Source organism: Cherax quadricarinatus, chromosome 54, assembly GCF_038502225.1.
Source record: "Cherax quadricarinatus isolate ZL_2023a chromosome 54, ASM3850222v1, whole genome shotgun sequence".
Classification (NCBI taxonomy): domain Eukaryota; kingdom Metazoa; phylum Arthropoda; class Malacostraca; order Decapoda; family Parastacidae; genus Cherax; species Cherax quadricarinatus.
In genome coordinates, this window is record NC_091345.1 from 25,821,691 (window position 1) to 25,847,016 (window position 25,326).

General features: G+C 39.5%; 1 protein-coding gene across 1 annotated transcript in view; it reads right to left on the reverse strand.

Annotated features, from left to right (window-relative positions):
- Positions 1-25,326, reverse strand: part of LOC128699095 (kinetochore protein Nuf2-like) — a 92,625-nt gene that overhangs the window by 11,963 nt on the left and 55,336 nt on the right. Inside the window, exon 9 of the mRNA XM_053791610.2 lies at positions 6,087-6,249. Within this exon, the coding sequence (XP_053647585.1) occupies positions 6,087-6,249 (163 nt within the window). The remainder of the gene's footprint in view (positions 1-6,086; positions 6,250-25,326) is intronic.

Genomic DNA, 25,326 nt, shown 5'->3' on the forward strand with positions numbered 1-25,326 from the left:
CGGTTGTGTGTACTGTGTCCAGCACCTTTTGGTGTGCCCCACCTCTCCGTCTTTCTGGAGCCCCTTCTGTCTCCTCTGTGAACACTTCTTTGAATCTCTTGAGTTCCTCACATACTTCACGGTCATTTCTTGTTGTCTCTCCTCCTTCCATCCTTAGCCTGATTACCTGGTCCTTGACTGTTGTTTTCCTCCTGATGTGGCTGTATAACAGCTTTGGGTCAGATTTGGCTTTCGCTGCTATGTCGTTTTCATATTGTCGTTGGGCCTCCCTTCTTATCTGTGCATATTCGTTTCTGGCTCTTTGACTGCTCTCCTTATTCTCCTGGGTCCTTTGCCTTCTATATTTCTTCCATTCCCTAGCACACTTGGTTTTTGCCTCCTTGCACCTTTGGGTGAACCATGGGCTCATCCTGGCTTTTTCATTATTCCTGTTTCCTTTGGGTACAAACCTCTCCTCAGCCTCCTTGCACATTGTAGCTACACATTCCATCATCTCATTAACTGGCTTCCCTGCCAGTTCTCTGTCCCACTGAACCTCGTTCAGGAAGTTCCTCATTCCCGTGTAGTCCCCTTTCTTGTAGTTTGGTTTTATTTGTCCTGGCCTTCCTGCTTCCCCCTCCACTTGTAGCTCAACTCTGTATTCGAAGCTCAAAACCACATGATCGCTGGCCCCAAGGGGTCTTTCATATGTGATGTCCTCAATATCTGCACTACTCAAGGTGAATACTAAGTCCAGTCTTGCTGGTTCATCCTCTCCTCTCTCTCTTGTAGTGTCCCTTATGTGTTGGTACATGAAGTTTTTCAGTACCACCTCCATCATCTTAGCCCTCCATGTATCTTCCCCCCTCCCCGTGTGTGTATATGTGTGTGCGTGTGTCTGTGTCTCTCTCTGTCTGTGTGTGTGTGTGTGTGTGTGTGTGTGTGTGTGTGTGTGTGTGTCTGTGTGTGTGTCTGTGTGTCTGTGTGTGTGTGTGTCTGTGTGTGTCTGTGTGTGTGTGTGTGTGTGTGTGTGTGTGTGTGTGTGTGTGTGTGTGTGTGTGTGTGTGTGTGTGTGTGTGTGTGTGTGTGTGTGTGTCTGTGTGTGTGTGTGTGTGTGTGTGTGTGTGTGTGTGTGTGTGTGTGTGTGTGTGTGTGTGTGTGTGTGTGTGTGTGTGTGTGTGTGTGTGTGTCTCTCTGTCTCTCTGTGTGTGTATCTCTCTTTGTGTATCTCTCTCTCTCTGTGTATCTCTCTCTCTCTCTCTGTGTATCTCTCTCTCTCTCTGGGTAACCCTACCTTGGAGAGTATTAGTATCCCTGCAGGGCAGGGAAGGATGTAAGGGTAGCAAGAGGGAGAGGGATGATTAGTACATTATGGAGTACAGCAGGGCAGTGAATAGTGCAGGGGTAGAGGGTAGCAAGAGATCGAGGTAGAAAGGGCTGAGGGGAGTGCTAAAGGTATCAGTTTGTGGAGTAAATCAGTTGCTGTCCAAAAGGCAATGAGAGAGTCAGGATTAAAGGAGCGTCCATCAGCAAGAAGGGAAGGTAAAGAAAGGGCAGCAGAGTGGAGACGACGTTAGAGGTAAATTCTGCGTGCTCTTTGATAGAGTGGGCAGTCCAACAGAATGTGGCTAACAGATACTGGAGCCTGACAATTCTCACAGAGGAACATGGCGCCTCTCCATGAGATACCCATGAGTAAGACTAGTGTGGCTGATGCAAAGACGGGAGAGAGTAGTCTCCCAACCTCGACATTGATGACAAGACGGCAAGAAACCCATACCTGGTTTAATAGAATGAAGTTTGTTACAGAGCATATCAGATCAAAGTTGTTGCCAACAGGTGCAAAGGTGGGTAGCAATTACAGCAAAATAGTCCATGAATGGAACACCTATAAGAAACTAGGAGGTCGTGTACAGTTGACCGTGCATCAGTGTCTGCCTGTTCATTGCCCTGTACATGAACACAACCAGGAACCCAACAAAAAATATCTTTGTGCTTGGTAGAGATACGGCATAACCAAAGTGGGATATGGAGAATTAGGGGGCGAGGTGTATCAAATTTTCCTATAGCCTGTAAAGCACTAAGGGAGTCTGAAACAACCACACATGGTGACACAAGCATAGATTCAATACAGATAAATGCTGCAAGAATGACATACAATTCAGCTGTAAAAATGCTAGCCGAGGATAGTAAATGTCCTCACACGACACTGTCCGGAAACACTGCTGTGAATCCGACGCCCTCAGAAGTCTTGTGTACCTGTGTACACTGCGATGGCATGAGAATGAGAGCAGAAGTGGTTAAGAAAAAGAGCGAGAAGCTACCGTAGGCAGTTGGGCTTTTGCGCATGGCAGTGAGAAAGAACAGACACAAACAGCTTGAACTTCCCAAGGGGGTATGGGAAAGTGAGAGGATACATGATTAAAAATGGGAAAAGTAAGCAGGAACATGTAAAGGATAGATTATTATTATATTTGTATGAAGTGCTAAATGTTTGGTCAATTTGGTGCAGGAATTTTTTTTTATATTATTCTTACTAATTATTACAGGTAATAGGTTAGCAGATTAGGTAGCAAGTTGGTTGACAACCACCAACCACCCTGGGAGGTACTACTGTCCTGCCAAAAGTACAAAACAAACCTATCATTTTTCACTCTTATAGAATTGTCGGTCACTTTCTTTTAGGACAGATGTTAGGGGAATAAATCAATTCTATGCATATTGAAAGAATTAAGGCAAGCAGGACTGAAGAACAAGGAAGACTGAGGAAAGGTAGGGGATGTGCAAACCAAGTGTTTACACTGAAGCTTTCAAGTGACTAATACTTAGATAAAAGTAAGGTGCTTTTTTGTTGTTGCATTTATGGATTTAGAAATGACATAGGGTGATTTGGGAAGCAATATGGCAAATGCAAGGAATAAGTGGTAGGATACTAACAGCTCTAGAGATCTTTTGTGCAGATAGGGTATGTAGGAAAGAAGGCTATTTTCCAGCAAAAGTAGGACTCTGGATGGATGTGTGATGTCACCATTGTTATTTAACCCTTTCAGGGTCAAGAGGCCAAATTTCAAAGTGTGCACCAGTGTCCAAGAATTTTCAAAAAATAATTTTCTTATTTTTTCTTATGAAATGTTAGAGAATCTTTTTCTGAAGGTAATAAAACAAAAAGTACGAAATCTGGTGGAAAGCTGATGAAATTATGCTATCGCGAATTTTGATGTGTCAGCGATTTTGCAGACTGACTCCCATTTTAGGCCAATTACATTATTCCAGTCGACCAAATTCTTAGTTATTTCAGTAGTATTACTCCTATTCTATCGACTGAGCACAAGAAATTGCCAAATCAACTGTTTCAACTACAAAATAATGTGATTGGAAATTGGTAATTTGGCCAATGTAGTGCAAAGTTCAAAATATTCCAATTTCAAAATAGGGTCCAGAATAAACAATGCAGGCATTCCTGGCACTAAACTAACATTTCCTCTGTTCATTAGTTATGTTTTCAGGCTTTACAAATGAATTCCATTTTTATTTTTTATTTGCATAATGAATTTTTATTCAAACCAAAAAATAGAAGATTTACTGTTACACAATATTGTAATAATTGTATAAATAATATCAACACATTTGTGAATGTATATTAGACCCACCAGCTGGCGTGTATTAGACGTGTGAGGTCATTTGTTTACTCTTGAACATCGACAAAAATTTAACATTTTCACTACTTTGAGCTCAATTTCAAGCTATTTCCAATACTAAAACCAATCAAAATCATCTCTATTTCTGTAATATATCTTCCAATCTATCAAATGAGACCAAGAAATCGCAAATACAACCATAAAAAACATACAAAAAAACACTGCAAAGTCGCTGTTTTAATCGAAAATTATGGTCCAAGTTTATCTTCCCTCATTTTGCACTGTGTGCTGCAGGATTTGTTTTATGTGGTGCACACATACCATGTAGATGTATTCTCTCATATCTAGGCCCAAATTTAATTCTCACAGCTTATCAGTGAGAGCTGAGCTCATGGTGTAGATCTACGGTTTGGACCCTCAACGTAAAGCCGTAGGTCTTTGGCACGGACCCTGCAAGGGGTTAACATTTATAGATGGGGTTGTAAAATAAGTGAATGCTAGGTGATTGGGAAGAGGTGCGATATTGAAAGAAATTCAATATAAAGCCAGAGTTGTCAAAGTAGCTCTGTAGATAACAATTCTTTTGAGAGAATGAAGAGACCTTGCAAAGGTTGGTGTATGAATTTAGCAGGGTATGTATAAGGAAATTAAAAGGAACACAGGACAGATCAAGGTGTGGAAAAAAAAAGATTGGATATCAGACTGAAAGAAGGGAGTATAAAGGAAGTAAATGTGTTCAGATATTTAGGAGTGGATTTCTTGGCAAGTGGGTCTACGAAAGACAGGACAAGCTATGGAAAAGACGAGGAAAAAGAAAAATGGATGGTACACCTAGGCATCTATGGAGAATTTTATCCATGGAGGAAAGATGGGCAATGTAAAGAGTACAGTGATACCAACACTTGCACGAGTGTGAAGAATGAGCTTTAAACATTACAGCGAGGAGGCTAGACCCAGTGGTTATGTCATGCTTGAGGGTAAAATGTAATGGAAGTATTATGAAGAGGGTGGATATTAGATGAAGGGTCATCTATGTATAATTCAGGTGGCTGAGGAAGGGTTGTTGAAGTGGTTTTGGTAAAGGATGGAACAATAGGATAACTAAGAGCCTAGATAAATATGGGGTAAAAAAGGAAGGGTAGGAGTCATCTCAGGAAGGGGATAAAGGTTTTGAGTGCTAGGGGCTTTAACCCTTTGAGGATTTTGGTCGTACTAGTACGTTTTACGCGTAGGGGTTTTTGACGTACTAGTACTCATAAATTCTAGCGGCCTCAAATCTAGTGGGAGAAAGCTGGTAGGCCTTCATATGAAAGAATGGGTCTATGTGGTCATTGTGCACAGTCTAAAAAAAATCCTGCAGCACACAGTGCATAATGAGAAAAAAAAAACTTTGACCATTTTTTTTTAATAAATCAGCAACTTTGCAGTGTATTTTCGTATGGTATTTATTTTTGTATTCTAGTTTTCTTGGTCTCATTTTATAGAATGGAAGACATATTACAGAAATTGAGATGATTTTGACTGGTTTTACAATGAAAGGTGCCTTGAAATTGAGCTCAAAGTAGCAGAAATGTTCGATTTTTACCAAACTTCAAAAGTAAACAAATCGTGCCAAGCGTGCAATACACGTCAACTGGTGAGTCTAATATTCTTTCACAAGTGCACCAATAATATTTATACCATTTTTTACACTAATGCAGTAGTCTGCATAACAGTAAATCTTATATTTTTTGTGAGAATAAAAATTCAAAGTGGAAAGCAAAAGAATATAAGAGGGCCCTTGAGACGTGACTAATGACTAGAGGAAATGTCATTTTAGTGCCAGGAATGTCTTTCTTGTTTATTCTGGACCCTATTCGGAAATTGGCATCTTTTGAAATTTGTGTGAAATTGGCAAAATTGCTAAATTCTGACCACTGTACTGGATAGTTGAATTTATAAATGGGTGGTTTCTTGCACCCATTCGATAGAAAAAATGGAGTTCTAGCGAAATATTCATGTTTTTTGTCGACTAGTACAGTGAAATTGGCCGAAAATGGGGCTCAAAGTGGGCAAAATCGCCGATGCGTTAACATCGCCGAGACCGCTAACTTTGCGAGAGCATAATTCCCTAAGTTTTCTATCAAATTTCAAACTTTTGGTGTCTTTATGATCGGGAAAAGATTCTCTATCTTTTCATAAGAGAAAATAATTTTTTTTTTTTTTAAATTTGGCCGACCCTGAGAACGAGTTTCGGAGAGGGCCTGTCGACCCTCAAAGGGTTAATATTCATCAGGACTGTGTAAGCATAATAAATCAGGGTGAGGAGACAGGATAGCTCAGATACTTTGGATCAAAGTTAAAGTGGTGGAAGCTTGACTGTCCATCTACTAATTAAAAGACAGGAATGGCACTCTTGCAATCAGTTCTTCCAGCCAGAAAAGGGTACATTATGATATAAAAATTATTTATACAATTACATGAACTTACCGCATCAACAACACTTCTGTAGTTTATAACAATGTAATTATTTACATCAACCTCCTTTTCTTCGAGCTGCTGAATATCATGTTTTTTCTTCAAGAAAATAGCTTCCTTTTCTTGATACAGAACATTATCTTCCATTATGTTACGATTGATTTCTTCCAATAACCTGAAATGTACAAAGCTTTTAATACATTTAGAAACATCATGAATACCATATATTACTGGCCATATTACTGTTGCAGGAACACTGCAACAGGCTTATTGGCCCATACGTGGTACGTCAAGTCTAACCCATGTCACTCAAATATTTGTCCAACCTATTCGTGAAGCTACACAAGGATTACCTCAAACCTAATACCACATACATGTCTAACCTATTTCTAAAGCTCCCTAATGTTTTAGCTCCAATGACCCTTAGTGGCAGATTGTTCCACCATCACAAGAACATAAGAAATGAGGAGGGCTGCAGCAGACTTGCTTGTATAAACCTTGGTAACATACCCACAAACTGGTTTAGAAAGACAAGCCAACACTACAAATTTATTAGAAAACATTTTAGTCCTGGGACCTTAATGATTTTTTTTTCTTTTTATTAATTTTCATTAACACAACGGACATTTCCCACCAAGGCAGGGTGGCCCGAAAAAGAAAAATTGTCACCATCATTCACTCAGAGGTGCGCTTACATTACATTTATAAAACCAACATTAAGGGAGGGGCGAGCCTTTTTCCAGTTTCAGGAAATTAAAATTGAAAAATTATGGAAAAAAATTTTTCTTACTGAAAAGTACAGTGGTCCCCCGCTTTTCGTAGTTCCCGGCAATCGTAAAATTCGCCAATCATAGGGGTATTTTCATATAAACATGGACTCGCTTTTCATAGGTTGACTCCTGAGTCGTAGTTCGTCCGGGACGCGTACGCACGGCGTGGGCCAGGGCGGCAGCCAGTCTGGCATTGTTTACCAGTGAGCGAAGGTCCCCTCGCGTGCTCCAGCGAAATATTTCATAATATTCCATTTATTTTAGTGCTTGCAAGTACTAAATAAGCTACCATGGCTCCAAAGAAAGCTCCTAGTGCCAAGCCTGTGGTAAAGAAGGTGAGAAATACGATTGAATTTAATAAAACCATCATTGAACTATAAGAAAGTAGTACAAGTGTGGCCGAACTGTCCAGGATGTATAAGAAACCCTACACAACCTTATGTTGCCAAGAAAAATGAAATAAAGGATGCTGTTGTTGCAAAGGGAGTAACTATGCTGACAAAAATGAGATCACCAGTACTGGAAGAGGTTGAGAAGTTATTATTGGTGTGGATAAATGAGAAACAATTAGCAGGAGATACTCTTATGACTTCGTTTATTTGTGAAAAGGCTAGGCAGTTGCATGAAGATTTGGTAAAGAAATTGCCTGCAAATAGTGGTGAAGTGAGTGAATTTAAGGCCAGCAAAGGCTTGTTTGAGAGATTTAAGAACCGTACTGGCATACACAGTGTGGTAAGGCATGGTGAGGCTGCCAGTTCGGACCACAAGGTGGCTGAAAAATATGTGCATGAATTCCAGGAGTGCATAGAGGCTGAAGGACTGAAACCTGAACAAGTGTTCAATTGTGACGAAACAGGCCTCTTTTGGAAGAAAATGCCAAAGAGGACCTTCATTACACAAGAAGAAAAACAATGTTATGAAGAGTAAATTGTGTGTGTTTTGGAAATCTAATAATAAGGCATGGGTCACGAGGGAAATTTTCGTCGAGTGGTTCAATGAAGTGTTTGGCCCTAGTGTGAAGGAGTATCTCCTGGAAAAGAAATTGGATCTCAAGTGCGTGCTAGTAATGGACAATGCACCTGCTCATCCTCCAAACTTGGATGACCTAATTTTCGAGGAGTTTGGGTTCATCACAGTAAAGTTCTTGCCCCCGAATACCACTCCTCTCCTCCAACCCAGGGACTAGCAGGTTATTGCAAACTTTAAAAAACTCTACACAAAAGCAATGTTTCACAGGTGCTTGACTGTGACCACAGACACTCACTTGACCCTCACTTGATCCTCCACTGCATAACCCTTATAGGTATGGCTTGGGAGGGAGTGACTACCAGGACTTTGAACTCTGCCTGGAGAAAATTGTGGCCAGATTGTGTCGACAAGAGGGATTTTGAAGGATTTGGGACTGATCCTAATGAGCCTATGTCTGTTGTAAAATCAATTGTGGCACTGGGGAGTTCCATGGGGTTGGATGTGAGTTTGGAGGATGTGGAAGAATTGGTGGAAGACCACAATGAAGAGCTCACCACTGAGGAGCTGCAAGAGCTTCAGCAGGAAGAGCAACACATCGCAGCTCAGAATCTTGCTGCAGAGGAGGAGGAAGAGAGATGGAAGAAGGTGCCTTCTTCAGAAATTAAAGAGATTTTTACTATGTGGGGTAAGATGGAAAGCTTTAAGGAGAAACATCACCCTAACAAGGTTGTTGCAAGCCAGGTTGGCAACATGTACAGTGACAAAGTCTTGGGCCATTTTAGGGAAGTGTTAAAGAGACGCCAGAAACAGAGCTCTCTCCACAGTTATTTTGTGAGACAGGACTCCAGTGACTCTCAAGGTGGTCCTAGTGGCATTAAGAAACAGAGAGGAGAAGCAACCCCAGAAAAGCAAATGGTACCTGAGGTGTTGATGGAAGGGGATTCCCATTCCAAACTATAAACAATCCACTCTCTCTCCTCCTCCAGTCTCCCATACACTAAGAAGAATCTCCAATAAAGGTAAGTGTTATGCTGTTAATGTTTCATTCATCATTTCCCATTGTATTGTTTATGTACTACATGTAAATTTCATGTTAAAAAATTTTTTGTTTTAATACTTTTGGGTGTCAGGAACGGATTAATTGTATTTACATTATTTCTTATGGGGAAAATTGATTCGTAAATCGTAAATTTCCTTTATAGTAACGGCTCCAGGAACGGATTAATTACGAACAACGAGGAACCACTGTAGTACAAAACTGAGGGCCCTGAATCTGCACTCTCTCGAAAAGCGCAGAATTAGGAGGAATATGATCGAAGTGCATAAATGGAAAACAGGAATAAATAAAGGGGATGTAAATAGCGTGCTGAAAATTTCCAGCCAAGACAGGACTTGCAGCAATGGTTTCAAGCTGGAAAAATTCAGATTCAGGAAGGATATAAGAAAGCACTGGTTTGGTAATAGAGTTGTGGATGAGTGGAACAAACTCCCGAGCACAGTTATTCAGGCTAAAACGTTGTGTAGTTTTAAAAATAGGTGAGATAAATACACGAGTGGGTGTGGGTGGGTGTGAGTTGGACCTGACTAGCTTGTGCTACTGGGTCTGGTGCAGTGCTCCATCCTTGAGTGGAGGTGACCAGACTGGGTGGGTCATTGGGCTTATCTGGGGGGAGGGGGGGGACATGGACCTGCTCCACATGGGTCAGTAGGCCTGTTGCAGTGTTCCTTCTTTCTTATGTTAACAAGCAAGGAGGGGTGTAACACGCTCAGATTTGGCGTGCAGTAACCATAGAGTTTCACACCAAACAAAATCAGTAATAAATCAGAAATAAGTTATTGACACTAATCCATCTCCTGCAATTAATATTAATAGGATTGTTATGATTTTTGCAGACGTTATTGAGGAATGATGGTTCTACAAACACCCACAGTGGATTTGTGATACTGTTCACAGCTTTGTTTTTAATTATTTTTTTGTACACAAAAAACAATAAAAACAAAATTACTAACTTCAACTTTTTTTTTATGGAATCTACTGACATTATCGCTAAAGTGTTCTGGGTCATTATTAATCTTATTATCTTTCATCTGATGTCAACTAGAGCATTGCACATCTTCCCAATTTAGTAGAAACTGGAAAGTCCTAGGACCCATAAAATTGTGCAAAAATAATTTTTTTCTATCTAACTTGAAGGCTAACAGTCAAAACAAACACAGCCTATGTTTTTTTAAGCTGCTTAATCCATTGTCACAATCCCATTGAAATCTGATAAAAAAAAAAAGTTGGCGATTCTGCTCGCCCCTCCCTTAACACCCTTTCTTCAGAGTGCAGGCACTATACTTCCCATCTCCAGGACTCAAGTCCGTCCTGCTGGTTTCCCTGAATCCCTTCATAAATATTACCCTGCTCACACTCCAACAGCACATCAAGTCCTAAAAACCATTTGTCCCCATTCACTACTAACACACTCACACATGCTTGCAGCAAGTCCACGCTCCTCACACACAAAACCCGCTCCCTCCAACCTTTCCTAGGCCAACCCCTACCCAGCCTTCCCTCCAATACAGATTTATACACTGTCATTCTATTTTGTTCCATCTTCTCTACGTGTCCAACCACCTCAACCCTTCTTCAGCCCTCTAAACAATAGTTTTGGTAATCATGCACCTCCTCCTAATTTCCGAACTACGAATTCTCTGCATTATATTCACACCTCAGACATGACATCCCCACTGCCTCCAGCCTTCTTATTGCAACATTCACTACCCATGCTTCGCACCCATATAAGAGCGTTGGTATAACTATACTTATACATTCTCCTCTTTGCTTTCATGGACAAAGTTCATCTCCACAGATTCCTCAGTGCACCACTCATTTTTTCCCTCGTCAATTCTATGATTCACCTAATCTTTCATAGACCCATCTGCTGACACATCCACTACTAAATATCTGAATACATGCACCTCCTCCATACTCTCTCCAATCTGATAACAAAATAAAATAACGAAAGATTGGGTATCTTATCAGATAACGCTTTCCTATATTCACCTCTAATTTTCTTCTTTTACATACTCTACCAAACTCATCCACTAACCTCAAGCTTATCTTCAGAATCTGTCCCAGGACAGAAACTTTTTCTAATAAATATGTCCTAGTCTTTGCTTTTCTGTCTTCCTAAACCAGTGGGCCTACTGGCCCATGCTTGACAGGTCTCTCAAATTCAACCCTTCTCACTCAAATGCAGTGGACCCTCTGTTTTCGCGATTAATCCGTTCCAGAGAGTGAGGAAAGCTGAAATTCACGATAACCAAAATCATGTAAATCCAATTAATCCATTCCAGATGCCTAACAGTATAAAAAAACTATTTTTTTTGTTTAAGATTATAGATTTACACACAGAAAAGAATTACTAATCAATATAAAGCAATAAAATGTATAAATGAACATTTAACATCACACTTACCTTTATTGAAGAGACTTGTTGGTGTATGGAAGACAGGAGTAGTTACTATTGATTGGAAGGGGAATCCCCTTCCATAGACTTTAGGTACCAAGCCCTTATCTGGGGTTACTTCCCTTCTTTGTTTTTTAATGGCACTAGGACCAGCTTGAGTCACTGGACCCCTGTTGCTCAGAGAGCTCTGTTTCTGGAGTCCAAGATTTGCCTAAAACAGGACAAAGCATTGTCATTCAACATGTCACAGACACGGCCTGCAACAGCTTTGTAAGGGTGATGCTCCTCCATAAATGTTTGCACTGTTGAATGGGGCTTCCCGTACATCCTGGCAAACTCAACCACAAGTACGCCACTTCCATATTTTTTCTGATTTCTTTCTTGAATGTTTCTCACCTTTACCAAAGGGCTGGCACTAACTTTCTTTGGGCCCATGGTGGTTTATTTAGCAGTTGCAAGCACAAAAAACAATGGATTATGAAGTGTTTCGTATGAACGGGAGGGGTGATGTTCGCTCACCGAGAAATAATGCCACACTGACTCTGAATGCGTGTGTGGGAGGCTGTGTGCACGCGGGCACTGGGACATGTTCCGTACAACCGCCGAAATCACGAAGAGGGTATATTTTGACGTAAAATGTTGCAGATAACCGAAATTCACGAAAACTGAGGATCCACTGTATCTGTCCAATCAATTCTCAAAGTAACTCAGGGTACCTCTCAATTTATATACTGTCAATTTATATATTATCACTAAAAATAAAATTGATTTTTTTTAACACTATGGTAGTCTTCCACCAAGGCAGGGTGACCCAAAAAAGAAACTTACCATCATTGACACTATCACTGTATTGCCAGAAGTGCACAGATATGACAGGTTAGATGTTCCTCCAAACCGCAAATATTCCAAACCACCCCTTTAGAACCCAAGTCTGGCTACCCAGACAGTTATGAAAGCTGAATCTTTTGGAAACTCAAATTAGGTTGGATAAATGCATAAATTATTGGCAGTTTGGAGGGATATGTTGCGTATCTTTATATGTGTATGCTTCTAAACTGTTGTATTCTGAGCACCTCTGCAAAAACAGTGATAATGTGTGAGTGTGGTGAAAGTGTTGAATGATGATGAAAGTATTTTCTTTTTGGGGATTTTCTTTCTTTTTTGGGTCGCCCTGCCTCGGTGGGAGACGGCCGACTTGTTGAAAAAAAAAAATGCATAAATGAGAAGGACTGGATTTGAAGACCAACTTAGCATGGGCCCTCTATTAGGCTACTGTAGTGTTCATTTTAATGTACTGGTACCATTAATATAAATATGGTCTGGTGCCATTTAAAAAATGGTGATTTATGTATAGAGTAGGGCCTCGCTTTATGGCATTTCACCTTACGGCATTCCGCTAACACAGTGATTTCAAAGTATGACCAACTTTCAAATACAGTGGACCCCCGGTTAACGATATTTTTTCACTCCATAAGTATGTTCAGGTGCCAGTACTGACCGAATTTATTCCCATAAGAAATATTGTGAAGTAGATTAGTCCATTTCAGACCCCCAAACATACACGTACAAACGCACTTACATAAATACACTAACATAATTGGTCGCATTCGGAGGTAATCGTTATGCGGGGGTCCACTGTACGGCGCGCCCCACCCAGCTTGTTTACATTCTCCACGAGCACAACCATGTCTGGAAATTTTCCAAAATTTCGAGTGTTCTAAAGTTAGTGCACATTTTACATGTACTCCGATAATTATGCAGTGGACCCCCAGTTCGCAATATTATTCCGTTCCTGAGAGCTCATCGTAAACCAAAATTATCGGAAAGCGAATCAATTTTCCCCATAAGAAATATTTATTTATTTTTTTTATTATCACACCGGCCGATTCCCACCAAGGCAGGGTGGCCCGAAAAAGAAAAACTTTCACCATCATTCACTCCATCACTGTCTTGCCAGAAGGGTGCTTTACACTACAGTTTTTAAACTGCAACATTAACACCCCTCCTTCAGAGTGCAGGCACTGTACTTCCCATCTCCAGGACTCAAGTCCGGCCTGCCGGTTTCCCTGAATCCCTTCATAAATGTTACTTTGCTCACACTCCAACAGCACGTCAAGTATTAAAAACCATTTGTCTCCATTCACTCCTATCAAACACGCTCACGCATGCCTGCTGGAAGTCCAAGCCCCTCGCACACAAAACCTCCTTTACCCCCTCCCTCCAACCCTTCCTAGGCCGACCCCTACCCCGCCTTCCTTCCACTACAGACTGATACACTCTTGAAGTCATTCTGTTTCGCTCCATTCTCTCTACATGTCCGAACCACCTCAACAACCCTTCCTCAGCCCTCTGGACAACAGTTTTGGTAATCCCGCACCTCCTCCTAACTTCCAAACTACGAATTCTCTGCATTATATTCACACCACACATTGCCCTCAGACATGACATCTCCACTGCCTCCAGCCTTCTCCTCGCTGCAACATTCATCACCCACGCTTCACACCCATATAAGAGCGTTGGTAAAACTATACTCTCATACATTCCCCTCTTTGCCTCCAAGGACAAAGTTCTTTGTCTCCACAGACTCCTAAGTGCACCACTCACTCTTTTTCCCTCATCAATTCTATGATTCACCTCATCTTTCATAGACCCATCCGCTGACACGTCCACTCCCAAATATCTGAATACGTTCACCTCCTCCATACTCTCTCCCTCCAATCTGATATTCAATCTTTCATCACCTAATCTTTTTGTTATCCTCATAACCTTACTCTTTCCTGTATTCACCTTTAATTTTCTTCTTTTGCACACCCTACCAAATTCATCCACCAATCTCTGCAACTTCTCTTCAGAATCTCCCAAGAGCACAGTGTCATCAGCAAAGAGCAGCTGTGACAACTCCCACTTTGTGTGTGATTCTTTATCTTTTAACTCCACGCCTCTTGCCAAGACCCTCGCATTTACTTCTCTTACAACCCCATCTATAAATATATTAAACAACCACGGTGACATCACACATCCTTGTCTAAGGCCTACTTTTACTGGGAAAAAATTTCCCTCTTTCCTACATACTCTAACTTGAGCCTCACTATCCTCGTAAAAACTCTTCACTGCTTTCAGTAACCTACCTCCTACACCATACACTTGCAACATCTGCCACAATGCCCCCCTATCCACCCTGTCATACGCCTTTTCCAAATCCATAAATGCCACAAAGACCTCTTTAGCCTTATCTAAATACTGTTCACTTATATGTTTCACTGTAAACACCTGGTCCACACACCCCCTACCTTTCCTAAAGCCTCCTTGTTCATCTGCTATCCTATTCTCCGTCTTACTCTTAATTCTTTCAATTATAACTCTACCATACACTTTACCAGGTACACTCAACAGACTTATCCCCCTATAATTTTTGCACTCTCTTTTATCCCCTTTGCCTTTATACAAAGGAACTATGCATGCTCTCTGCCAATCCCTAGGTACCTTACCCTCTTCCATACATTTATTAAATAATTGCACCAATCACTCCAAAACTATATCCCCACCTGCTTTTAACATTTCTATCTTTATCCCATCAATCCCGGCTGCCTTACCCCCTTTCATTTTACCTACTGCCTCACGAACTTCCCCCACACTCACAACTGGCTCTTCCTCACTCCTACAAGATGTTATTCCTCCTTGCCCTATACACGAAATCACAGCTTCCCTATCTTCATCAACATTTAACAATTCCTCAAAATATTCCTTCCATCTTCCCAATACCTCTAACTCTCCATTTAATAACTCTCCTCTCCTATTTTTAACTGACAAATCCATTTGTTCTCTAGGCTTTCTTAACTTGTTAATCTCACTCCAAAACTTTTTCTTATTTTCAACAAAATTTGTTGATAACATCTCACCCACTCTCTCATTTGCTCTCTTTTTACATTGCTTCACCACTCTCTTAACTTCTCTCTTTTTCTCCATATACTCTTCCCTCCTTGCATCACTTCTACTTTGTAAAAACTTCTCATATGCTAACTTTTTCTCCCTTACTACTCTCTTTACATCATCATTCCACCAATCGCTCCTCTTCCCTCCTGCACCCACTTTCCTGTAACCACAAACTTCTGCTGAACACTCTAACACTACATTTTTAAACCTACCCCATACCTCTTCGACCCCATTGCCTATGCTCTCATTAGCCCATCTATCCTCCAATAGCTGTTTATATCTTACCCTAACTGCCTCCTCTTTTAGTTTATAAACCTTCACCTCTCTCTTCCCTGATGCTTCTATTCTCCTTGTATCCCATCTACCTTTTACTCTCAGTGTAGCTACAACTAGAAAGTGATCTGATATATCTGTGGCCCCTCTATAAACATGTACATCCTGAAGTCTACTCAACAGTCTTTTATCTACCAATACATAATCCAACAAACTACTGTCATTTCGCCCTACATCATATCGTGTATACTTATTTATCCTCTTTTTCTTAAAATATGTATTACCTATAACTAAACCCCTTTCTATACAAAGTTCAATCAAAGGGCTCCCATTATCATTTACACCTGGAAATCAAATTAATCCGTGCAAGACACCCAAAAGCATGAAAAAAAAAAAAAAACTTTTACCACATGAAACATTAAGTTTAATGCAATAGAATAATTACAATAACAACAATAACAATAGAATAATAACAATAGAATAATTGACACTTACCTTTAACCCTTTGAGGGTTTTGGTCGTACTAGTACGTTTTACGCGTAGGGGCTTTTGACGTACTAGTACTCATAAATTCTAGCGGCCTCAAATCTAGTGGGAGAAAGCTGGTAGGCCTTCATGTGAAAGAATGGGTCTATGTGGTCAGTGTGCACAGTCTAAAAAAAATCCTGCAGCACACAGTGCATAATGAGAAAAAAAAAACTTTGACCATTTTTTTTTAATAAATCAGCGACTTTGCAGTGTATTTTCGTATGGTATTTATTATTGTATTCTAGTTTTCTTGGTCTCATTTTATAGAATGGAAGACATATTACAGAAATTGAGATGATTTTGACTGGTTTTACAATGAAAGGTGCCCTGAAATTGAGCTCAAAGTAGCAGAAATGTTCGATTTTTACCAAACTTCAAAAGTAAACAAATCGTGCCAAGCGTGCAATACACGTCAACTGGTGAGTCTAATATTCTTTTACAAGTGCACCAATAATATTTATACCATTTTTTACACTAATGCAGTAGTCTGCATAACAGTAAATCTTATATTTTTTGTGAGAATAAAAATTCAAAGTGGAAAGCAAAAGGATATAAGAGGGCCCTTGAGACGTGACTAATGACTAGAGGAAATGTCATTTTAGTGCCAGGAATGTATTTCTTGTTTATTCTGGACCCTATTCGGAAATTGGCATCTTTTGAAATTTGTGTGAAATTGGCAAAATTGCTAAATTCTGACCACTGTACTGGATAGTTGAATTTATAAATGGGTGGTTTCTTGCACCCATTCGATAGAAAAAATGGAGTTCTAGCGAAATATTCATGTTTTTTGTCGACTAGTACAGTGAAATTGGCCGAAAATGGGGCTCAAAGTGGGCAAAATCGCCGATGCGTAAATATCGCCGAGACCGCTAACTTTGCGAGAGCATAATTCCGTAAGTTTTCTATCAAATTTCAAACTTTTGGTGTCTTTATGATCGGGAAAAGATTCTCTATCTTTTCATAAGAGAAAATAATTTTTTTTTTTTTTTAAATTTGGCCGACCCTGAGAACGAGTTTCGGAGAGGGCCTGTCGACCCTCAAAGGGTTAATGAAGATCTGGTGATGATTGATGGGATGGGAGGAGGGGAGTGTTGAACCTATTGTTTAGAAGGGTTTTCCCCCTCCATTAGGACTTGAGGTAGCTTTTCCTCCTGAGTAATCTAGGTCCTGCTTGGCAATTTCTTCCAAAACAGGCCTGTTTTGTCACAATTAAACACTTGTTCAGGTTTCAATCCTTCAGCCTCTATGTACTCCTTGAATTCATGCACATATTTTTCAGCTGCTTTGTGGTCTGAACTGGCAGCCTCACCATGCCTAATCACACTATGTATGCCACTACGATTCTTAAATCTTTCAAACCAACCTTTGCTAGCCTTAAATTCACTCACATCACCACTAGTTGCAGGCAATTTCTTTACCAAATCGTCATGCAACTGCCTAGCCTTTTCACAAATGATTGCTTGAGAGATGCAATCTCCTCCTATCTGTTTTTCATTTATCCACACCAATAACAATCTCTCAACATTTTCTAACACTTGTGGTCGCTGTTTCGTAACCACAGTTGCACCTTTTGCAAGAACAGCTTCCTTGATTGCCGTTTTCCTGCTCACTATAGTAGAGATGGTTGATTGGGGTTTACTATACAACCTGACCAGCTCCAATACACGCACTCCACTTTCATACTTTGCAATTATCTTTCTTCATTTCTTGGTCTCGAAGGGTTGGCACTAGAAGCTTTCTTGGGGCCCATGGTGACTTATTTTGCAGAAACAAGCACCAAAAACAGTGATAATATGGATAATATAGAATGTACCGAATGTATGCTTAGATGCGCGCACACTGGCTGGCTTGTAAACACTGGACACGTCTCGTACGAATCGTATCGCATACCGGGTTTTGTATCAGGAAGCGAGGCAAATTTTTTTCAATCAAATGCATTGGCTACCGGATTTATCGGATACTGATAGCATCGGGAACCGGGGGTCCACTTTACTTTCATGTACCTGCATCTAAATACGTATACTTACACGCTGTGCTGGCGTGCAGGTACAAGTTAAAGTCGCTAAGTCTCTACTCAACGCCACATAATCTCCTGGGTGCATTAAATGTCTTATATTACGTTAATATAGAAATTTCCATTAATCCATATATGACATTTTTTCAAAATTATATAATAAACATGCTATGCAACATAAACACGATACATACACCCACAGCATAAAAATTGACATACGAGATTTGTTTACCAAGCGACTGGTAGGAGAGTCAAAGAATTACATTTTTTCTAGTCAAACACCAGTAACTTAACTAGAAATTTATTCCTTTTGTATGCCTTCACTATTGCTATTCACGACCCTTGTGGATTTAGAGCTTTTTCATGATAACTTGCAATAATAATTTGTAATAATTTGTCAGAGCATCATTCCTTCTAAAAATTACATGAGAATGGAAGTGTTGGTCTTTATTTATTCTACTGTATCAACATGGAGACAACTTGTACACAATGTATAGTATACATGTACTTGAATTATGGTATAATACAAACATGTATGAACGAACACCAGACATGTTTGAATGGTCTGTTTACATAACGTGTGGGTGGGGTGGGGCAGGGAGGGCAGCCTTGGCTGGGTACCATACTTCCCAAACCTGACTTCCTACAAATAAAACTCACCTCTCACCCTACATGAAGACTACAAATATTTTAAGGCAAGTAATGGGTGTACCGTGTGTGTACAGTGAATCCCCGACTTACAAAGGCCTACAATGAAAAACTACTTGCATCATTCGTCCTGAACGCGGCTGTCTGGTCCGTCTGGCCAGAGCGCCTCAGTTGAGCTATTGCGACATTGTTTACAAGTCAAGGCGGCCGGTTGCATGCATACATCTGATAAATTTTGTATTATTCCAGTGTTTTTAGTGTTTATAACTGCTAAATAAGCCCAAAGAAAGCTTCTAGTGCCAACCCTGTGGTAGAAAGGGCAAGAAATACTATCAAAATACTATCGTACCACGGTCAGTTGCTGCTGCACCACGGTCAGCTGCTGCTGCACAACTGTCAGCAGCTGCTGCTGCTCCACGGTCAGCTGTACTACTCGAAGATGTGGAGAGACTGTTGTTGGTGTGGCTTATTAACAATATACTGAGGAAAATTAACCCCAAAGGGTTAGCCACCCAGGATAACCCAAGAAAGTCAGTGTGTCATCGAGGACTAACTTATTTCCATTGGGGTCCTTAATCTTGTCCCCCAGGATGCGACCCACACCAGTTGACTAACACAAGTGAACAGGTAAAAAAAGGTGTCATTTATTCTTCATTAAGTACAGTAGTACATGCACAATATATATTGTGCATGTATCCTTTTTGTGTGTAGGAAAATGTATATTTCATGTGGCAAAATAAAAATTTTCATACTTTTGGGTGCCTGGAACGGATTAATTGGATTTCCATTATTTCTTATGGGGAAAATTAATTCAACTTACGATAATTTCGTCAAATGGCGAGTTCTCTGGAACAGATTAATATCGTAAGTCGAGGTTCCACTGTATTACACTTTTGTTTTTAAGGTCTACTTCTATTGCTAACTTCATATATGTTAGTGTAAATTTGTTATATGGCATTTATATGCATTCTTAAGGGAGGGGAGACATTTTTTGGAGTGATTAGGAAAGGAATATTGAAAAAATATGGAAAAAAATTTTTTGTTACCAAAAGATAGTGCACAATTCTGGCAACATTGATGTAATCAGTTTGTTCCTAACATATTTTTAAGTGTTTCCTTAAATGTAATTTTTTTGTTCTTGCTCTCAAAAAATACATGTTGTCAATTTTTTTTCTCTCAAAAAATTACAATTTTTATGAATGTTTCATTCAAAATGCACTAAATAGCAACATCTGAGGCCTCCATTCAAGTGCAGGGACTCTTGATGGATCAGTCGCCTGTGGGGTCTTCTTAAGTGTTGACGTGTGCAACATGCTAAGATTTGGCAAGCCGTAACCAGTGGACATTACAGAAAACATAACTCAGAAATAAGTTATCGACATTGTGTTCATTTTTTTTTTGCAAAAAGTATTAACCCTTTCAGGGTTGAGACCCTCAAATCTGAAGTCCCACCCAGGGCTGAAAAAAAAAAATTCTTATGAAATGGTATTTTTTTGTAAATATTATGGGCTAAAAAATAAATTTTTGCAATCAATACTTACCGACACATGGAGTCGTGAAATTGACAAAATGAACCGCTTATGGCAACATTGCTGACTGCCGGTCACCCGGTAACAGTTTATTTATTTTTTTTTTTCAAATTATTATTCTCATGACCTGTGAAATCAATATAAGGCCTGATTTTTAAATATTCACTCTCTCTATACCACACAATAACTCACATTGTTAATATATTGTTTACAAAACATGTTTATGCAAACTAACAATATAAAATGTTTATTACTATTTTTCTATCATATACAGTAGGGCCCTGCTTTACGGCGTTCCGCTAATATGGCAATGTTAAATTATAACCAAAATTTGCTATAAGGCAAGCGGTCTTTCAAATACAGCGTGCCCCACCCGGTTTGTTTACATTCTCCATGACCACATCTATTATGTCAGGAAACTTTCCAAAATTTCAAGTGTTTTAAAGTTACTGCATATTTTATATGTACTCTGATAATTATACTTATGTGTACCTGTACCTAAATATACTTACACACTGTGCTGGTGTGCAGGTACACATTAAAATCGCTAAGAGTCTCTACTCATGACGCCAATACTACATAATAATAATCACTCTTGGGCACACTATATGCCTTATTTTACATTAATACAGGCAATTTCATTAATCCTTCTATGATATTTTCCTCAAAATTATATATGAAACCCATTACATAGCATATAAACATGATACACTCACAGAATAAAAATTGACGTAAATATGAGATTTGTTTACAAAGCAGCTGTGTAGGTAGTGTCGGAAGACTTACGTTTTCTCTAATCAAACTGGGGGATAACTGTAGAAAAATTTTCTTTTTGTATGCCTTCACTCTATATATAGCAATTCACAACCCTTGTGGGTTTAGTGTTTATGATAATAATAATAATAATAATAATAATAATAATAATAATAGTAATACATATTTTATGAAAAAGAGGATAAATAAATATACAAGGTATGATGTAGCACGTAATGAAAGTAGTTTGTTAGATTATGTATTGGTGGATAAAAGGTTGATGGGTAGGCTCCAGGATGTATATGTTTATAGAGGGGCAACTGATATATCAGATCATTATTTAGTTGTAGCTACAGTTAGAGTAAGAGGTAGATGGGAAAAGAGGAAGGTGGCAACAACAAGTAAGAGGGAGGTGAAAGTGTATAAACTAAGGGAGGAGGAAGTTCGGGCGAGATATAAGCGACTATTGGCAGAAAGGTGGGCTAGTGCAAAGATGAGTAGTGGGGGGGGTTGAAGAGGGTTGGAATAGTTTTAAAAATGCAGTATTAGAAAGTGGGGCAGAAGTTTGTGGTTATAGGAGGGTGGGGGTAGGAGGAAAGAGGAGTGATTGGTGGAATGATGAAGTAAAGGGTGTGATAAAAGAGAAAAAGGTAGCTTACGAGAGGTTTTTACAAAGCAGAAGTGTTATAAGAAGAGCAGAGTATATGGAGAGTAAAAGAAAGGTGAAGAGAGTGGTGAGAGAGTGCAAAAGGAGAGCAGATGAAAGAGTGGGAGAGGCACTGTAAAGAAATTTTAATGAAAATAAGAACAATTTTTGGAGTGAGTTAAACAAGTTAAGAAAGCCTAGGGAAAGTATGGATTTGTCTGTTAAAAACAGAGTAGGGGAGTTAGTAGATGGGGAGAAGGAGGTATTAGGTAGATGGTGAGAATATTTTGAGGAACTTTTAAATGTTGAGGAAGAAAGGGAGGCGGTAATTTCATGCACTGGCCAGAAAGGTATACCATCTTTTAGGAGTGAAGAAGAGCAGAATGTAAGTGTGGTGGAGGTACGTGAGGCATTACGTAGAATGAAAGGGGGTAAAGCAGCTGCAACTGATGGGATCATGACAGAAATGTTAAAAGCAGGGGGGGATATAGTGTTGGAGTGGTTGGTACTTTTGTTTAATAAATGTATGAAAGAGGGGAAGGTACCTAGGGATTGGCGGAGAGCAAGTACTATAGTCCCTTTATATAAAGGGAAAGGGGACAAGAGAGATTGTAAAAATTATAGAGGAATAAGTTTACTGAGTATACCAGGAAAAGTATACGGTAGAGTTATAATTGAAAGAATTAGAGGTAAGACAGAATGTAGAATTGCGGATGAGCAAGGAGGCTTCAGAGTGGGTAGGGGATGTGTAGATCAAGTGTTTACATTGAAGCATATATGTGAACAGTATTTAGATAAAGGTAGGGAAGTTTTTATTGCATTTATGGATTTAGAGAAGGCATATGATAGAGTGGATAGAGGAGCAATGTGGCAGATGTTGCAAGTTTATGGAATAGGTGGTAAGTTACTAAATGCTGTAAAGAGCTTTTATGAGGATAGTGAGGCTCAGGTTAGGGCGTGTAGAAGAGAAGGAGAATACTTCCCGGTAAAAGTAGGTCTTAGACAGGGATGTGTAATGTCACCATGGTTGTTTAATATATTTATAGATGGGGTTGTAAAAGAAGTAAATGCTAGGGTGTTCGGGAGAGGGGTGGGATTAAATTATGGGGAATCAAATTCAAAATGGGAATTGACACAGTTACTTTTTGCTGATGATACTGTGCTTATGGGAGATTCTAAAGAAAAATTGCAAAGGTTAGTGGATGAGTTTGAGAATGTGTGTAAAGGTAGAAAGTTGAAAGTGAACATAGAAAAGAGTAAGGTGATGAGGGTATCAAATGATTTAGATAAAGAAAAATTGGATATCAAATTGGGGAGGAGGAGTATGGAAGAAGTGAATGTTTTCAGATACTTGGGAGATGACGTGTCGGCGGATGGATTTATGAAGGATGAGGTTAATCATAGAATTGATGAGGGAAAAAAGGTGAGTGGTGCGTTGAGGTATATGTGGAGTCAAAAAACGTTATCTATGGAGACAAAGAAGGGAATGTATGAAAGTATAGTAGTACCAACACTCTTATATGGATGTGAAGCTTGGGTGGTAAATGCAGCAGCGAGGAGACGGTTGGAAGCAGTGGAGATGTCCTGTCTAAGGGCAGTGTGTGGTGTAAATATTATGCAGAAAATTCGGAGTGTGGAAATTAGGAGAAGGTGTGGAGTTAATAAAAGTATTAGTCAGAGGGCAGAAGAGGGGTTGTTGAGGTGGTTTGGTCATTTAGAGAGAATGGATCAAAGTAGAATGACATGGAAAGCATATAAATCTATAGGGGAAGGAAAGAGGGGTAGGGGTTGTCCTCGAAAGGGTTGGAAAGAGGGGGTAAAGGAGGTTTTGTGGGCGAGGGGCTTGGACTTCCAGCAAGCGTGCGTGAGCGTGTTAGATAGGAGTGAATGGAGACGAATGGTACTTGGGACCTGACGATCTGTTGGAGTGTGAGCAGGGTAATATTTAGTGAAGGGATTCAGGGAAACCGGTTATTTTCATATAGTCGGACTTGAGTCCTGGAAATGGGAAGTACAATGCCTGCACTTTAAAGGAGGGGTTTGGGATATTGGCAGTTTGGAGGGATATATTGTGTATCTTTATATGTATATGCTTCTAAACTGTTGTATTCTGAGCACCTCTGCAAAAGCAGTGATAATGTGCGAGTGTGGTGAAAGTGTTGAATGATAATGAAAGTATTTTCTTTTTGGGGATTTTCTTTCTTTTTTGGGTCACCCTGCCTCGGTGGGAGACGACCGACTTGTTGAAAAAAAAAAAAATAATAATAATAATAATTTCATTCACTCTAAAACTGGTGTGTTGCTGTTTGTTTATTCTGTACTAATTTGTGCACAATGTAAGAGTATTTGTATTGTGAGGTAATTATTACATATTATAATAAAAAAATATTAAGGTATATGTTTTACAAATGTACGTGAATGAACTAAAAGTAGACACATTAATACGCATTTATTTCGCCTGACCAAGTGATCGCCCACTACCTGTTCAGTTTGTATTCTTACATTGTCTGAACTATCTCGTTCTCTCTCTCGTTTACTCTTTTGTTAACTAGTTGGCTCTCATTGACGATGGCGTCTAAGCTTAGCTGTGATAAAAAGAGGAGTCGTAAGCCTCTTGCTTTACGTGCCAAGTTAGAGGATGATGGTGTGCCATTCTGATTTTATTCAATAAACACCCTGCCACTCACCTCTCACACAAATATTTTTAATAAGTAATAAGTGTACTCTGTGTGTATCTTACCTTTTATTGTGTTTTTAATGCCTATTTCTATTGCTAACTTAATATAAGTTAGTGTAAACTTGTTGTCTGGCATTTATTGCATATTTTATATGTGCTCTGATAATACTTGTGGAGCTGTGTGGTAGCCGGGCGGAGGGACAACATTACGTTTTCTCTGCTCAGCCACCAGAGAAAACATGTATGAATCTGCATTTGGCCCAGCCACTCCCCCACTCTACTTTTGTTTACAATTTTCAGTATGAATTATTAATTACTTCTCCCTTCGTTTATGATGGCATCTAAAGGTAGTTGCTAGAAACGATTAACCCTTTGACTGTCGCAGGCCCCTTTCTGAAATTGTCATTCTGTCGCAAAATTTTTGAGAAAAAAAAATTATTTTTTTCTTGTGAAATGATAGAGAATCTTTTCCCGATGGTAATGACACCAAAAGTTCGAAATTTGGTCAGAAACTCATGGAATTACGCTCCCGCGAAGTTAGTGGTCTCGGCGACATATACGTATCGGCGATTTCGCCGACTTTGAGCCCTGTTTTTAGCCAATTCCGTTGTTCCAGTTGACTAAACTCATAGCTATTTCTTTAGAACTCCATTTTATCTATCAGTTGAGTACAAGAAACTGCCCATTTACCGATTTGAACTACCCAATAAAGTGGTCAGAAATTGGCAATTTGGCCAATTTCACGCAAATCAAAAAATATGCCAATTTCAAAATAGGATCCAGAATAAACAAGGTAGACATTCTTGGCACTAAAATAACATATCCTCTCTTCATTAGTCACATCTCTAGGCCCCTCTTATATTACTATTGCTTTCTTTTTTTATTTTTTATTCATACAAAAAATAAAAAAATTACTGGTATGCAGACTACTGCATTATTTTAAAAATAGTATAAATAATATCAGTGCACTAGTGAAAGAATATTATACTCCCCAGTTGATGTGTATTGGACGTGTGGTGTGATTTGCTTACTCCTGAACATTGGTAAAATTCGAACA